Source organism: Tricharina praecox (genome assembly GCF_024521635.1).
Source record: "Tricharina praecox strain CBS 144465 chromosome Unknown BZA05scaffold_1, whole genome shotgun sequence".
Classification (NCBI taxonomy): domain Eukaryota; kingdom Fungi; phylum Ascomycota; class Pezizomycetes; order Pezizales; family Pyronemataceae; genus Tricharina; species Tricharina praecox.
Window position 1 is genome coordinate 215,157 of NW_026250403.1, and position 14,650 is coordinate 229,806.

A 14,650-nucleotide genomic window follows, 5' to 3' on the forward strand; every position below is an offset into this window, starting at 1 on the left:
CTCTTCCTTTGTTTACTTGACTCTGCACGTCAAAACACTAGCAATCCAAGCGAAGACACCCCACGACACCCTTCGCTCCTCCCTTCGTGAAGCTTCGACTCGACATAGACCCGCATCACTTCATTTTGGTATCCTAGGAAATCTCTTCACCCAACACTATTCATCTGTACACAACATCACTCAACGCCCACGCTCGCCTATACGCTGCTCGACACGCCCCTCGCAATCCTCGCATTCTCGGACTCGTACTGATATCTACTGCGCGCTCATACACCCCCAAACCCCCACTGAGCCATGAACGGCTCTTCGCGCCTCCAAGCAGGAGGCCTCCGAAAAACCGCCGCCCAGGGATCAATGCGAGCACCAGCACGTCCCGGAACCTCAACGCGAAACTACAACAGCCTTATGAGCTCCCCAGCACGATCGACCCGATCACGTGCCGGAACTGTGTCGCCGCGCAAGGCATCGGGCGAATCACATGATGACCACCATGGTCCTCCACCGCGCCCGGTCAGTGGGGCGAATATCAACGTTGTGGTCAGGTGCAGAGGTCGATCGGAGAGGGAGAAGGCGGAGAATAGCGCGGTCATCGTGTCGCATCCCAGCACGACGGAGGTTGCATTGGCGCTAGGCCCGCTCGCGTCGATAGAAAATAAGATATACACCTTCGATAGGACTTTTGGACCGGAGGCCGATCAGCAGAGGATCTACGACAATGTCGTACAGCCGCTCCTTAACGAGGTAAGTCGCTCTGCGAGGGAGGGGAGGGTTTGCGATGGTGGCGGCCGCGGCTTACTCGCGGACGATAGGTGTTGGATGGTTACAATTGTACCATCTTTGCGTACGGACAGACCGGCACTGGAAAGACATACACCATGACCGGAGACATGTCGGACAACTATGGCTCGTATGCCGATTTCGCCGGAATCATCCCCCGCGCTCTGCACAAGCTCTTCGAGAAGCTTGGAAAGGACAAGGACGACACTTCGGTGAAGTGCTCGTTCATCGAGCTCTATAATGAAGAGCTGCGAGATCTGCTATGCGTGGACGAGTCGCAGAAAGTCAAGATATACGATGCGGCCAATGGAAAGGGCGGCGTTGTGGTCCAAGGAATGGAGGAGACATACATCATGTCCGCCAAACAGGGTGTGGCACTGCTTCAGGAAGGTAGTCACAAGCGACAAGTGGCTGCTACGAAATGTAACGACCTCAGTTCGCGATCACATACCGTATTCACCATCACGGTTAATTTGAAGACTATCGCTGAGGATGGCGAAGTTCTCATCAGGACCGGAAAGCTTAATCTTGTTGATTTGGCTGGATCCGAGAATATTGGGCGCTCGGGGGCAGAGAACAAACGCGCACGGGAGGCAGGCATGATCAACCAGAGCTTGTTGACTTTGGGAAGAGTCATCAACGCGTTGGTCGACCAAGCTACACACATTCCTTACAGGTGCGACATCCGGGGGACCATAGCTCGGGTTCAAGATAGACTAACGCTGCTGTAGGGAGTCGAAACTCACCCGTCTTTTGCAAGATTCCCTTGGAGGTCGTACCAAGACCACCATCATCGCAACCATTTCACCCGCTAAGATCAACCTCGAGGAGACGATGTCGACGTTGGACTATGCGGCGAGGGCAAAGGACATTCAGAACAAGCCCCAGGTGAACCAGATGTTGAACAAGAAGACCGTAATTGCGGAATACGTCGCGGACATCGAACGATTGAAGTCTGCTCTTCATGCTGCCCGGCTGAAGAACGGTATTTTCCTTCCACAAGAAGAGTTTAGCCGCTTGAACGAGACCGTGGAACTTCAAAAGGCGGAAGTCGAGGAGGCAAGACGGGGTGAAGAGCTTTTGCAGAATCAAATTACCCGTTTGAGAGAGCAGTTCGAACACAATATGGGGGAGCTTTTGGGTACCAAGGCCAGTCTGGAGGAGCAGACTCGCCACATGGAGGAGACGAAAGAAATTTTGAGGAATACCGAGATCACTCTGTCGGATACAACGACAAAACTCAAGGAGGAGACCACACTGAGGAAGGCACACCAGAAAACCGAGACGGAGCTTGGTGCCGCCGCGCATGATCTTCTTGCTACGGCTCGTTCCACCACTTCTGACATCGACGGATTAAGGGCTAAGATCGGACGAATGGCGAACGTGGAAGTTGAGAATCATTCGTCGTGGATGAGGAGCTCGTCCCAGGTTTCGCAAGTTACCCATGCCCTTGAGGATGCGGTAGATCTCTTCAAGGATGAGCAAGCGAACATTTCGAGTGATATCTCTCAGCGGATCGCTTCGTTTGTGGAAGCCGAGAAGAACACATTACAGGATGCCTATAACTTTGTCGAGCAACGCTTTGCAGATTTCCAGGCCACCGCAGATGCCGGCCTCACTACAACGCATGAGCGGCAACGCGATACAGATCTGATTCTCCAGGAGATCTTGACACTGAGGGTGGACCTGAAAACGCGGATAGGAAATGGTCTTAGGGGATTGAATGATGCGGCGAAGCGGATGGCGGAGGATGTTATTATAGACCTTGGGAATTTTGGAGCCGAGGTACACATATCGCCCCAATTTCATAGTCAATTACTTATCAGGTTTAGTTGCACGTCTCGTACGAGAAGTTTGATGCTGGCTTCCAGGCCATGGTCACAGAAGCTCAGGAGCACATGGCTGCGCAAAAGTCCGAAATTGAGACTCTTCGTAGCCAGCTTGCCGAGGCAACAGCAACTGCGTCAGCTGCCACAACGACCGCCCAGTCAAGTTTACAGACAATATTGGTTGAGGAGCGGGAAAAGGCTGCGGCGGATCGTCAGAACCTGATCTCCCAGATCACCACCCTTATCAATAACACCGGGGCTGCACAAGACAAGCGCTTGACCGAGCGTGTTTTGACTGTCAAGGCGGATATTGGCGCCACCCAAACCCGACTCGAAGCGGCTTCGAAGACCCACGAGGAGACTATCGAATCCTGGTCTGCGCGAGAGGAGTTGTTTTACACAAGGCTCTGTGATGCAAAGGAGACTGTTCGGTCTGTTTTGACTGATGACTGGAAGGTGAGTTGTGCCCGTAGAAAGTCAAGCCCTTTGCTGCGGAAACTAATGATTGTAATAGAACGTTGAATCCCGCAATTTGGCCATCAAGGAAACCACCAAGTCCATCCACGCACAAACCATCAAGCTCGTGGAAGAACAGACGGAAGACGTCGGTGTCCAGCTGCAAGATTTGGACCAGGCGGTTGCAAACGCTCATTCCATGAACGACAAATACCACGGCATTTCGATGGAGAGCATCAACAAGATCGTGGATGGTGGCCGGCAGTTCGTTGACAAGTTCTCGTCCCTCATTGACACCCTTCGAAACGAAATGGGATCATTCGAGGAGGCGTCGGAGCTCGCTGCCCAGAGCATTGCTGCAGTCGAATCTTTCAGCTCCAACGCTCAAGAACGCCTATCCCAACTCCGTATCAAGGTTGAGTCCGCCCCACTCAAAGAGTGTCTCCCTACCGGTCATACGCCCCGCAAGAGAAAATACACTTTTCCCACCATATTGCCAAGCACGGGTTCTGCGGAAGATGTTCTCAATAGATCGCGCGGTGGCGTCGTCCGGACGGTTTTGGAGGAGAAAGAGGTCAACTCTCCACAGAAACTGACCCCCAGTGCCTCTTCAATATTGACTGATCCGAAATCAGGTGGGGCAGGAATTGGTGCGGCCTTCTACCCCACCATCACCAACAACAAAAAGAAGATGTTCCGCGACCAGTCTGGAGCTCAGGGAGAACCAGGTGGAGGAGTAGCGGAATCCAACATCCCTACTTTCAAGGAAAATGGCTTTTCTGCTGCGACTAGCAGCGGTGACCCCAAGAAAAGTCTAATTAAGAAACGGAAGGTTGGGGAGGCGGGTGCCGATGAAGGCATGAGCGGGATGGCGGCGATCACAACTAGACGGCGAATGCGGTAGATGCGGATATACCTTTTAATTTTGTTTTAATCATCGGGTCTTGCTTTTCTTGTGGTATCCTTTTACTCTACTTCCTTTACAGGTGTTTGTCTTTTCTTGCGTTGCTATTGGGAACGGGGGGTTGATTTTGGGCTTTCTTTCTTCCATGATACCACCAAACGGTTGTATATAGTGTGTATTATTGTTTTGGACCAGGTATCGATACATCGTCGATTGTACTCACACTCCATCTTACGGGATGCGGTTTATCTATTTGCTTATTTTTTCTTCCGCCTGTGATTGTTTTGTGCTTTATCCTTGCGAGGTTGGAGTCATATTTTGCCTGCCGAGAACCGTGGTGGAGGAGATCTTTGAATCCGAGTTCGAGTTCAGTGTTGTCAGTTCCAGCCCGAGTAAGGTGATTGATCCCTGCGCACCGAGAGCACCGTGTAACCAAGCTCAAGCTCCACCACAACCTTACCCCCCACCATGAGCTCCCCATCTTGAGCTCTCATCTCAACCTCCATAACACACCTACTATGTCCTCGCCGTCAACACAACAATTTCAACACCCAGGTCAAGAACAAGGCCACCAATTTCCGCCCGCACCTCCGAACTTCCAGCCCTTCTTCACTCTCATCTCCCCGACCACCAGCAACCCATCACACGCGCACCCCCACGTCCACTACATCTTCAGCGACGACCCGACGGACCCAACGCTAGACCTGCCGCCAGCCACTCCGCATACCCGCGTTATAACCGTCGACCTCGATGTCTCCGCCGACAACTCCACGTACGTGCGGTCTGCACACGCGCTCTCGCGCGACTTCCAGCTCGTTGCGGCGGAGATCACCGAGGCGCCGCAGATGTCGGAGGGCGGCGGCGGGCTGATGCTGGTTCTGGAGGGCGTCGAGACCGGTCTGCGCGGCGTCAAGGTGTCCCAGGGCGTCCAGGAGCTCGCGAGGATGTTCGATGAGAGAATGGACGTGCTGAGACGCGTGGTCGGCTTTGGAGGCGTAGAGACCGCCGAGGTCAAGAGGGCCGAACTGCATCCGAGCTATGACGAGAGTACGGCGGATGAGACGGTCACCGAGACAGAGGATGAGGGGTAATGTTGCGTTTGGGGTTATGGCGTTTGGGAACTTGGAGCTTCAGACTTGGTTATGATATCACGGTTGTAATGAAATCGATGGGAGCGGGCAGGCGAGTGATGCTATATGCCCGCTCTTCCGCTTAGGGATACTATGTAGCATGGAACCATATGCAATAGGACATATACCACTGCCCGCCCGCGCGCGCGCGCCACGTCGAGCACATCCTCTCCAGCACATCCGCTCGTACATAAATCGCACGTTTTGTCGCACGCACTCCAAAAGCGGCTAACGACGCACTCCCCCAGCCCAACATAAAACCAACGCATCCCTCCCTCCAAGCTTCCGTGTCTCCCCCCAACAAACCCCAACCACCATGGTCGATATCGACGCCCACAACGCCCTCCCATTGTCCTCCCTCCATGAATTCCTCCCCGCCGTGCCCCCGGACCTGTCGATAACCCTTCATACCGCCACCACCCTCCCGCCGGATAGGCTGACAGCATGCTTCAACCTGATCCGCACCAACATGCGCGTGATGTACGAGCACAGCGACATGGGGTGGAACAGTAAGAGCAAGCGGAAGGAGATGGAGGAAGACGATATGCGGTATCTCATACTCTCCGGACAAGGAGGAGGAGGAGGAGGAGGAGGAGGAGGAGGAGGAGGAGGAGGAGGAGGAGGAGGAGGAGGAGGAGGGGAGGGGGAGGAGGAATGGGAGGACGACGAAGGGGGGGACGTAGACGGCTTCCTAAGCTTCAAGGTCACCGAGGAGCAGAAGGAGGAGGTTATCTACTGGTATATATTGCCTTTGCTCCCGCAGGCAGTGGGCGCCGAGCTGACGGGAATGTAGCTATGAGGTGCAGCTGGCCGAGAACGTGAGGAATAAGGGACACGGTGAGACGCTGATGCGGCTTATGGAGGGGTTTGGGAAGAACCTGGGGCTGCCGAAGGCCATGCTCACCGTTTTCTCGGCGAATACGGGGGCACTGAAGTTTTATCGGCGGATTGGGTGGGCTTTCTACTCTGGGTGGTGGGGAAGGAAAGCGTGGCTGATACTCAGACGGACAGGTACGAAATCGACATCATATCCCCACAGCCAAAGCTCCTCCGCAGCGGCGCTATGCGGGAGCCATCTTATTTCATCTTCTCCAAGGAGCTATGAATGCTGCACTGTGTGTGTATGTATGATATCTAGAACAACAGGTTTATATCCGCACAACCTCCTTACCCCTCATCTCCGGGTGCTCAGTCTCCCACTCATCGCGGAGCACGGCAAAAAGTGCGTCCGCTACTATCACCGTCACGGCGAGACACCATACCAACGTGATGGCGTAGAAGAAATTGGCGTTGCCAGAGCCCGCGTAGATCCACAAGTAGTAGAAGGCGGGTCCAAGTAGGGTCGCGTAGAGTAAAGTCGAGGTCGCGAAGAAGGTGTAGCGCATGACTGGGGGGTGTCAGTGAGACGTGGGAAAGTGGAGGGTGGGGGGGACTGACGTGGAAATACGTGGCGGTATAGTGACAGGAGCGATATATACAGTGCCATGTCACCGATTGATGGATATGACTTGAAGATCGCGCTGATGCCGAGTATCGTCGTGATTACGAACAGCGGTTGTTTCCTGCCCCGCCATACACATTAGCCACGCCCATTCACTCAGCGCATAATGAATCATTCACCGGATCCGAATACAAAGCCCGCCCACATATATCAACAGATGCAGCTGGAACACGCAAAGGAAGAATTCGCGGAACGAGTCAAACATCTCGATGAAGAAGTACCACCACAGCCCGACATTCGGCGTCAGATCCGGCAGCAGCAGGTGCACCCCGTACGTGGAATACAGGAACTCCCAAGAGTTGTTGGTGATCATGTAGGAGATTCCCAGTAGTCCCGCCATGGCAGTGAGAAACACACCGGTCATTGTCGCCGCATAGTTTGCCAGCGCAGGCTTGACCGCCGCAGACGAGAACCGCATGTCATACGACAGCAGAACCAACGCCGGTAGGATCAGGACCGGATAGAGGGACAGGTACGAGGACATGGCGAGGGCGAGGATCGCGCCAAGGCCATCACCCTGCACGGCCTTCGCCACCGAGGTCAGAATTGCGGTGTTGGTGAACACCAGTGTTGACCGGGAGAGGCATGTTGCCACGGTGAAGGGGTTCAGAAGGAACGCGGCGCCGGCAGCCCAGGACGGGAGAGAGTTTTTCGCGCGGGAGGAAGTGTGGAGAGGCGTCGAGGCGGAGACGCCGGATGTCGCAATTTGGATCAAGGAGAGTGCAGATTGTACGTCCGCGAGGATGTAGATGAGGTTCGTGACGATCGGGGATTTGGGGATGCTTGAGAAGAAGGCTAGCAGCAGTGGAGCCTGTCTTTCACGTCAGAAGAGGGATCATTGAGATCATTGGAATATGAAGCTCTATACCTGGTGGAAGATGCCGCCATCGTAAGGAGAGACGCCGTGGGTGTAAAGAAAGAGGCCTTCCTGTAGTCTTTTGAAGCTGGTAACGGGTGTCGAGAGTTCGACACGGTTGGTCAGGAGGTCCGGAAGCGACGGGAATGCGGTGAATAGGAAGAGACGCAATGACACGGCAAAGACGATTATCGAGATGCTCCGCCGGTCCATGGCGGCGAAGGTATGAAGTCGTTTCACTACTACGTGATAGTTGGTGAAACGGGCATTTGGCGGTGGGATTGATCGTTCGTAAATGCTCCGTCTTCACAAGCCACAGTTGTTGTTGTCTCGCTACCTTGCATGCCGCTCCTGAAATGTGTTCGCTTCTTTCTCAGCCTCATTCCGATCCGCGTCGTCATCTCAGCCGGGGGGGACCCTCTCAACTCTAAAACAGGACACAAGCCAAATCCAAGCTCGCCCAGGTCCAACCTACTTTCGCCGTCTACCGTCAAATAACTGACCAACACCAAAAAACAAACCTCTCCCTCTCACCTTTTTCCGTAGCCACTTCAGCACGCTCTTTATATCGTCGCATCTCCGAGCTCTACCTCCCCGCCGCTCTTATCTGAGCAGTCGGTTCAGCTCCCAGGCCTACCTATCACCTCCCTTTCGCGAAGTCAACATAAGGCACACAAAGCCAAAATGGCCGCCGTCAACCCCTTTCGTGATATCAACATCACCGCCGCGCCCACGCACTACATCTTCAGATCTCCCTCGTCGCCAAATGCGCCAGCTCTCGTTGTCAACCGTCCCTCGGGGGACGTGAAGATGGTCGACTCTCCTATGATGGGGGGAAAGCGGGTCACCAGCATCGCCGGAATCTTGGGAATGATCCGACTGCGTCTCGGTTTGTGTTTCTAAGGGGGGCGTGGCAGGCCACAGTCGCTGATATCGTAAAAGACAAGTACATCATTATAATCACGAAAGCCAAGCTCATTGGCCGTATTCGAGGTCACACCGTCTACAAGATCGAGGCGACCGAGTTCTTGCCTATGCAGGAGCGTGCACTACACGTTTGTTTACCTCCAAGTTTCGGGATTCGGGTTCCGCAAGCTTACAGTGGTTTTGTTTTGACAGGACCCTGATGAGGACACCTACCTTGCACTGCTGCGTGCGCACCTCCGAACCGCACCAATGTACTTTTCGTACTCGTTCGACTTGACGAATACTTTCCAGCGACAAGTTGTGGCCAACCGCTCTCTTCCGCTGTGGCAACAGGTGATTAAATTGATTTCCGCACGGCCCTGCCGCCGCGCGGCGTGAAACGGGAGCAGAGTGCGCTAATGCTAAGCTGGTCTGTGCAGACGGATGAGAGGTTTTTCTGGAATAGGTACATCCAGTCAGATTTGATTGATCTGAGGAGTTCGCAACCAAATGTTGGTCCCCCCGCCAAACCCCGCCATTGCTAGGCGGACTTTGAGGAGGCTGTGTTGACCAAGGATACAGGTCGATCCTTACATTCTCCCCGTCATTTTCGGTTATCTTAAGATCTCAACTACTAAGATCAAGAATACCCCTCTTACCTTTGTGTTGATCACACGTAAATGTCGCCACCGCGCCGGAACCCGCTACCTCACTCGCGGAGTCGACGAGGCTGGCAATGCTGCAAATTTCAACGAGACGGAGCAGGTGGTGGTGATTGGTGATTCTTCCGGTGGCCTCGGGGGCTACGACCAGAGCACCATCGGCGGAAACCGTGGATCGGAAAGCGTGCAAGTTCTGAGTTACGTCCAGACCAGAGGAAGTGTGCCTGTTTATTGGGCCGAGGTGAACAACCTGTCGTACACACCGAAATTGCAGATTCGCGGCGTGGATACAGCTGCGAAAGCTGCGCGGGCACATTTCGACGAGCAAATTCGACTGTACGGGGACAACTACATGGTCAACCTTGTCAATCAGAAGGGCAGAGAGGAGCGAGTAAAGGCTGCCTACGAGCAGATCGTAAAGATCCTTGTTTCGGCGCCTGTAGAGTCGAAGCAAGCCTCGGAGAATACGTTGGAGAGATTCAGGGAGATTGAGCCTACTACCAAAGAGCAGAAGATGGATCGCCTGCACTATATTTACTTCGACTTTCACCACGAGTGCCGAGGGCTGAGATGGGACAGAGCGTTGTTGCTTCTGGACAGACTGGGAAGTGGACTCGTCGAACAAAAGTACTTTCACTCGGTTGACGGTGGTGCTACCAGCAATGTTCAATGCTATCAGCAGAGCGTGGTGCGGACGAACTGCATGGATTGTCTCGACAGGACCAATGTCATCCAGAGCATGCTGGCCAGATATACCCTGAACCGGCAGTTGGTTGATATCGGCGTTTTGGCGCCTGGAGAAACCGCGGAAGCGTATACCAATTTCGAATTCATGTTCAGAAACGGTACGTATCACTCGAACCGAGTGAATTTGAATACGGTAACTGACTATTCCTCTCAGCATGGGCCGACAATGCCGACGTCGTCAGTCGCGCCTACTCCGGCACAGGAGCTCTGAAAACCGACTTCACGCGTACCGGCAAGCGTACCAAAGCTGGAGCACTCGCCGATCTCTCCAATTCGATAACCCGTTACTTCCGTAACAACTTCGCTGACGGACCGCGGCAAGATGCCTACGACCTCTTCCTGGGCAACTACCTCCCTTCAACTAATAATATCTCCTCAACACTCCTCTTCGTCGACCGTCGTCCGATCGTGGTCCAAAGCATTCCTTACATCCTCTATGCGGCGCTATTTATGGAATTCGCAGCGTTCGTTCTTCCTCGCCAGGGCGAGGGCACCGGTGGCCAGATCACCATGCGCGTATTCGCACTATTCTGGCTCGCGGTTGCCGTCTGGGCCGTCATGTTCTTGAAGGAGTACGGAATGCTCTACGTCAGTTGGCCAAAACTGAATGTCCCCGCGCATGCGTCGGAGAGCTATAACGAGGCGCTCAACCGTGCGAAGAAAGACGTGATCGTTGGGAAGTGGATAGGATACACTTCCGCGGCCGGTCACCACAGCAGGGGGGAGAGCCTCGGCGGTGGAAACATCAGGCTGATGCATCTGGAGGAGGGAAAGAAGAGGATCGAGTAGACATGGGGTGGCGTGGGATGGGCGTTCGAAGGATTTGTTGGGCTGTTCAGACCAACTGCTTGCGGTCATTTTCTTCTTTGATACTGGATTGGATATTGGTTTAATTGGCGACCGACAAATGCTAGTGTTTTTTTCTTCCTTCCTTCTCTTTTTATTTTTCTACCTGCGAGCTACATAGATTTTTTGTTGCCTGTCTGTTCCTTCCTTCCTTTCCTTTGCTTTCGCGTCGACTATGTACCCTACACGTACACCTTACTCTTTACTAGTCTCTATATCCGAATACAAAGCATTCACTTAATGGATTCGCTGCTATCTGTAGCCACTCTCTAGTGTGCGTGTGTTGGTAGTCATTGATTCTCGACGAGGAGAAAATGGTTTCTATTTGAATATCCACCCAAGAAACGTCTGAGACTGGCTGTCGGATGTGTCCTCGTCTCCGTGGAGGTGTATTCGCCGTAGATGGGGCGTTGAGCTGGCTACCTAGACACGAGACGGGAGAGGGGACCGTGGAGAGCAAAAGACCCGAGTAATCTTGAAAATATCTACATCCCACGACCCGCGCATTCAGAGGATAGTTACTGTCTCCTGGCGGAGCACAGTGAATAGCTCGCAGCACGACGGTGATTGCCGTGTTGTATGTAGCAGAAGTAGAGCGCAGAACATTTAGGGGATGTAAATCTTCAAACAGCGCGGGCGTGAGACGGCGTGGGCGTAGGCGTGGGCGTGGGAAGGGAATGAGTGGGGGGATGAGCAACCCGCACCCGCAAGATGAGTAAAAGATGAGTACATTGAACGAGCACTCCCGCACTATAGTGCGTACACCTGCGCCGACCAGGCTCCACCGTCCACATCGACATCCACATCCACATCCATATAAAGCCGCTTCGCTTCCTCGAGCGCTGTCGTTGAAGGACGACCCTCCCTCCCTTCCTCCACCGTGTGCGGTCCCAGTGATATAGAGTAGTTACGGGTCTGCTACCTAGTAGAGTGAAGAGTGCGAAATAAGCACTCATCACGTTCACTCATCGCCATCACCAGAGCACCGACGAGCGCCACGGGAACGGCGGCGGGGGTGAGTGAGACAGAGGGAAAAGCAACGTTGCGGACCGATGACTTTGCGGTGACTTTGTGTTGCAGGCCGCTCCGCCCTGTGCTGTGCAACTGTCACACAAATGTGTGAGTGTGATACAAGCCCGGCTCGCGGATGTAGAGTAGGTATCACAGCATAGTGAGAACTTGGGAAGCGCAGCCTCGCGCTGACTATAGTACATCCTACATCCCCCACACGTATGTTAGCTCCTACACTGCTATGTATCTAAGCGCCAGGCGCGTTTGCATGCATGCCATGTGCACAGAGGAGCGATTTATTACGACTCTGGGCGTAAGGCAGGTGAGTGATGGTCCATGATTACATCACCTGGGTATACTACGGTTCTGCAGGCAAGCTTTGCACGGAATTAATAAAACGGCTGACTTATGGTTTTATATCTATCTTCCGGCATCTTAGGTATCTACTACTAGACCACTGATGCCTGTGGAAGGAAAAAGCAACGCAGGCATCCGCACACAAACCAGAGCGACGCAAAACATGAATTCGATAACGAAATAAAAGCAACAGTAAACAGATAATGAGAACATTAGACCACACATTTCCTCCCCTCCCCCACATGTCGTAGGAGTTACATAGCTGCTATGGAAATGGTTTGTGGGGTGAAATCTAGTCGGTAGAACCCGTAGATCGTAGTTTAATGGCGGCCGGCCCTTTGGTGGAGCATGCCCAGCACTGCTTGCATACCACCCTGTCTTCCGGTTAGCGAATGGTGAATATGGAATATGGAATACAGGAGAACCTACCCTTGCAATCGCTCTCTGCAGCCACATTCCTTCACCATGCTGCTCACGACGAACAAACGGCGGTCTAAGGTATTGGCTCAGGGCGTTATAGCAGGCAACAAGCCAGCCCTGTGTGTCCGCCGACAGATCCATCAGATACTGGTCACGTGCACACAGGTCGCGGAAGACGTATCCCTCCAGGAGGCTCGCGATGTAGCCGTCGGTGTCGTGGCTGTAGCGTTGCTGGGCAGACCAGAGATGTATGACCACGGTGGAAGCAAAGGACATGCGGTCGTCGTGGTTGCGGAAGCCGTTGAAGCTGACCATGGTGACGAGGAACTCGGCCACTTGCTGGGCGACTCGAGCTTTGTTGTGCAGACTGTCGATGTACGCTTCGACCCGTGGGACCACGGCAGGATCGCAGAGCATATTGATTAGGTCCTGTGGTTGCGAGGCGTGGACGTGTTGCGTTTGACGACGGCCGTAGCCATCACGCCGGAAGAATGACGGCGGAGACCAGATTCTCATGAGAAGGTCGGCGTGCGGGATTTGGGCAAGTTTGCCGCGGAGTTGACTGACCTGTAGGTCTCTGGAGGTGGTTGAGAGAGTTCGGTTGGTCGAAGACACATGGTCGAGATTGTCGAGGAAGGAAAGGATGTTTAGGAGGAGCTCGGTGGGAAGATCGTTGAGGGACATGGCTGGTGAAGATAAGGTGCGTTTTGCTATGATGCCTCCAGGGTGTTTTTTTACCGAGGGGTATGGCTCGGTGATGTTGGTCTCGAATTGTCTGATAGACTGGAGCTTGAAGATGTAGCACGAATGAATAGATTGCTGATGTTCGAAGCGACAATCCGGAGTCGGCTCCAAGACTTATATACGCCCGGAAGACTGAGTCTTCTCCGCAGTGGATCTCCATGAGTATCAGTGATGCCAGAGGAGTACACCACCAGGCCGTGAGTCCAAGCAGTCCGATTGGCGGCGCAGCGTGTAATGAGAGCAGTATGACTACTCCCTCCTCCTCAGTACGAGTCGGACTAGCTAGATTGATCTCAGGCCTCTATTTCGGAAAAACGATAACCCCCCACAGGGTTTCGGTGCGGGATCGAGACACTAGGGAACGATGCATGTAGGAGAGACCGCGAAAGAACCGAGTCTTGTCAAAGCCCGGTTTTTGGGATCTAGGCTTGTCCACCGACTGGCCCTCGTCGTCCTCGTCCACCACTCGACCCCTGTGTTACCCGTGCCCTGCGGAGGCAGCATACAGCTGGAACACTGGACGTCGAAGTGACCAATGACATCGCATTCAGCAGATTTCACTCTCGCTGATCTGATTTAGTCATGGGGAACATCAGAACAAGCCCATATGCAGGTCCGACTAACCATAGGTGCAACAAGCGAGTAGCTATGACTAAAACTGCCATCGTGAACTCGTCTGGGGCTTCGAGTGTGGCTGAACGAACGGTCACTGGGGTGGCTGCAGGAGATAGGTTCATCTGTGTAGGTGTGCGTGTGTGTGTGTGCAGTGCAGGAGTACAGGCTGAGTGCGCTCTTCCAGACAGTGTGCGCGGTTGTGGTGTTCAGCGCACCAATCCCACGGGGGCGGAGGGATCGGGCTATTGGGAGCACACCAATCGTCCGGGGACCTGAGGTTCTCGGCAGCTGGATGGAATATACCGCGATGGCTACGAGCCAGACGTACGTGAGCGCCAATCCCGAAGTGCGTAAGGCTGCGCTGTCACGTCGAGGAGATATGACGGGGAGTGTTCAGACGACAGCATCCGACTAGAGGGCAGGCAAGAGATCTGCCTTCTGTTTCGTCATGATGTCTGGACACGAGTTGGGACACGCAATGGAAATGGACCGAAAATGCTCAGAGAGCTCGAGTGAGCATTGCCATGTTTCAGACGAGCTTACACCGCCTCATCCGTCATCTGGGTCAGAGACTGGCTTCCGCGCCGATGATTGGACGTAGCAGGAACAGAAGTGTGTAACCATAGCCAGCCGTGTGGGAGCCAGGGGCCATAAGCGCAGACGGACTTGACTCAAGGGCATGAACTGTGGCTTGATCGGAGCAGAGGTCGTGGGTGACGGTGGCTGGTGGGGGGTTTTCTGGTGACGGTCTCCAAGAGCATTGAAGTAGATATTGGGGAGTTCATCAGGAAGGTTGAATAAGGTGTGACAGGAAGGCGGTGTGGGACACGGAAGATGCCCAAGGTCTTTGTGTCTCGTGCCACAAGGCGAGTCGAGGAGCTGCTTGGAT

The 14,650-nt window shown here is 53.8% G+C and overlaps 6 protein-coding genes across 6 annotated transcripts; 4 read left to right on the forward strand and 2 right to left on the reverse strand.

Annotated features, from left to right (window-relative positions):
• Positions 1–46: 46 nt before the first annotated feature.
• Positions 47–4,327, forward strand: BZA05DRAFT_380994 (P-loop containing nucleoside triphosphate hydrolase protein). The gene is made up of 5 exons (XM_051481950.1): positions 47–741; positions 810–1,453; positions 1,509–2,562; positions 2,610–3,062; positions 3,121–4,327. Exons 1-5 carry the CDS (start codon positions 295–297, stop codon positions 3,964–3,966), a joined length of 3,444 nt encoding a protein of 1,147 aa, XP_051343975.1. The 5' UTR covers positions 47–294; the 3' UTR covers positions 3,967–4,327.
• A 36-nt stretch (positions 4,328–4,363) lies between these two features.
• BZA05DRAFT_1467 (uncharacterized protein) lies at positions 4,364–5,235 on the forward strand. Its single transcript, XM_051478959.1, has one exon. It carries the CDS (start codon positions 4,485–4,487, stop codon positions 5,055–5,057), a length of 573 nt encoding a protein of 190 aa, XP_051343976.1. The 5' UTR covers positions 4,364–4,484; the 3' UTR covers positions 5,058–5,235.
• Positions 5,109–6,201, forward strand: BZA05DRAFT_449997 (uncharacterized protein; the record flags this gene model as incomplete). The annotated part of the gene is made up of 3 exons (XM_051487404.1): positions 5,109–5,834; positions 5,890–6,048; positions 6,108–6,201. The coding sequence occupies exons 1-3, from the start codon at positions 5,413–5,415 to the stop codon at positions 6,199–6,201; spliced, it is 675 nt and encodes a 224-aa protein (XP_051343977.1). The 5' UTR covers positions 5,109–5,412.
• On the reverse strand, positions 6,202–7,802 carry BZA05DRAFT_380996 (GPI transamidase subunit PIG-U). The gene is made up of 4 exons (XM_051481951.1): positions 7,466–7,802; positions 6,717–7,408; positions 6,534–6,658; positions 6,202–6,483 (listed from the first exon to the last, which is right to left on the reverse strand). Exons 1-4 carry the CDS (start codon positions 7,664–7,666, stop codon positions 6,245–6,247), a joined length of 1,257 nt encoding a protein of 418 aa, XP_051343978.1. The 5' UTR covers positions 7,667–7,802; the 3' UTR covers positions 6,202–6,244.
• Positions 7,803–7,845: 43 nt separating this feature from the next.
• BZA05DRAFT_380999 (SacI homology domain-containing protein) lies at positions 7,846–10,859 on the forward strand. Its single transcript, XM_051481952.1, has 6 exons — positions 7,846–8,342; positions 8,396–8,508; positions 8,573–8,713; positions 8,800–8,871; positions 8,942–9,866; positions 9,923–10,859. Exons 1-6 carry the CDS (start codon positions 8,138–8,140, stop codon positions 10,555–10,557), a joined length of 2,091 nt encoding a protein of 696 aa, XP_051343979.1. The 5' UTR covers positions 7,846–8,137; the 3' UTR covers positions 10,558–10,859.
• A 1,166-nt stretch (positions 10,860–12,025) lies between these two features.
• On the reverse strand, positions 12,026–13,195 carry BZA05DRAFT_1498 (uncharacterized protein). The gene is made up of 2 exons (XM_051478993.1): positions 12,412–13,195; positions 12,026–12,356 (listed from the first exon to the last, which is right to left on the reverse strand). Exons 1-2 carry the CDS (start codon positions 13,084–13,086, stop codon positions 12,303–12,305), a joined length of 729 nt encoding a protein of 242 aa, XP_051343980.1. The 5' UTR covers positions 13,087–13,195; the 3' UTR covers positions 12,026–12,302.
• Positions 13,196–14,650: the final 1,455 nt, after the last annotated feature.

Coding starts and splice junctions, on each gene's coding strand:
- BZA05DRAFT_380999 (XM_051481952.1), top strand. CDS start 8,138: ATGGCCGCCGTCAACCCCTTTCGTGATATCAACATCACCGCCGCGCCC. Junction 8,343..8,395: donor AATGATCCGACTGCGTCTCG/GTTTGTGTTTCT, acceptor ATATCGTAAAAG/ACAAGTACATCATTATAATC. Junction 8,714..8,799: donor CTCTTCCGCTGTGGCAACAG/GTGATTAAATTG, acceptor TGGTCTGTGCAG/ACGGATGAGAGGTTTTTCTG.
- BZA05DRAFT_1498 (XM_051478993.1), bottom strand. CDS start 13,086: ATGTCCCTCAACGATCTTCCCACCGAGCTCCTCCTAAACATCCTTTCC. Junction 12,357..12,411: donor TGCAGAGAGCGATTGCAAGG/GTAGGTTCTCCT, acceptor ACCGGAAGACAG/GGTGGTATGCAAGCAGTGCT.
- BZA05DRAFT_380996 (XM_051481951.1), bottom strand. CDS start 7,666: ATGGACCGGCGGAGCATCTCGATAATCGTCTTTGCCGTGTCATTGCGT. Junction 7,409..7,465: donor ATGGCGGCATCTTCCACCAG/GTATAGAGCTTC, acceptor CGTGAAAGACAG/GCTCCACTGCTGCTAGCCTT. Junction 6,659..6,716: donor GGGCTTTGTATTCGGATCCG/GTGAATGATTCA, acceptor ATGGCGGGGCAG/GAAACAACCGCTGTTCGTAA.
- BZA05DRAFT_380994 (XM_051481950.1), top strand. CDS start 295: ATGAACGGCTCTTCGCGCCTCCAAGCAGGAGGCCTCCGAAAAACCGCC. Junction 1,454..1,508: donor GCTACACACATTCCTTACAG/GTGCGACATCCG, acceptor ACGCTGCTGTAG/GGAGTCGAAACTCACCCGTC. Junction 3,063..3,120: donor TTTTGACTGATGACTGGAAG/GTGAGTTGTGCC, acceptor TGATTGTAATAG/AACGTTGAATCCCGCAATTT.
- BZA05DRAFT_1467 (XM_051478959.1), top strand. CDS start 4,485: ATGTCCTCGCCGTCAACACAACAATTTCAACACCCAGGTCAAGAACAA.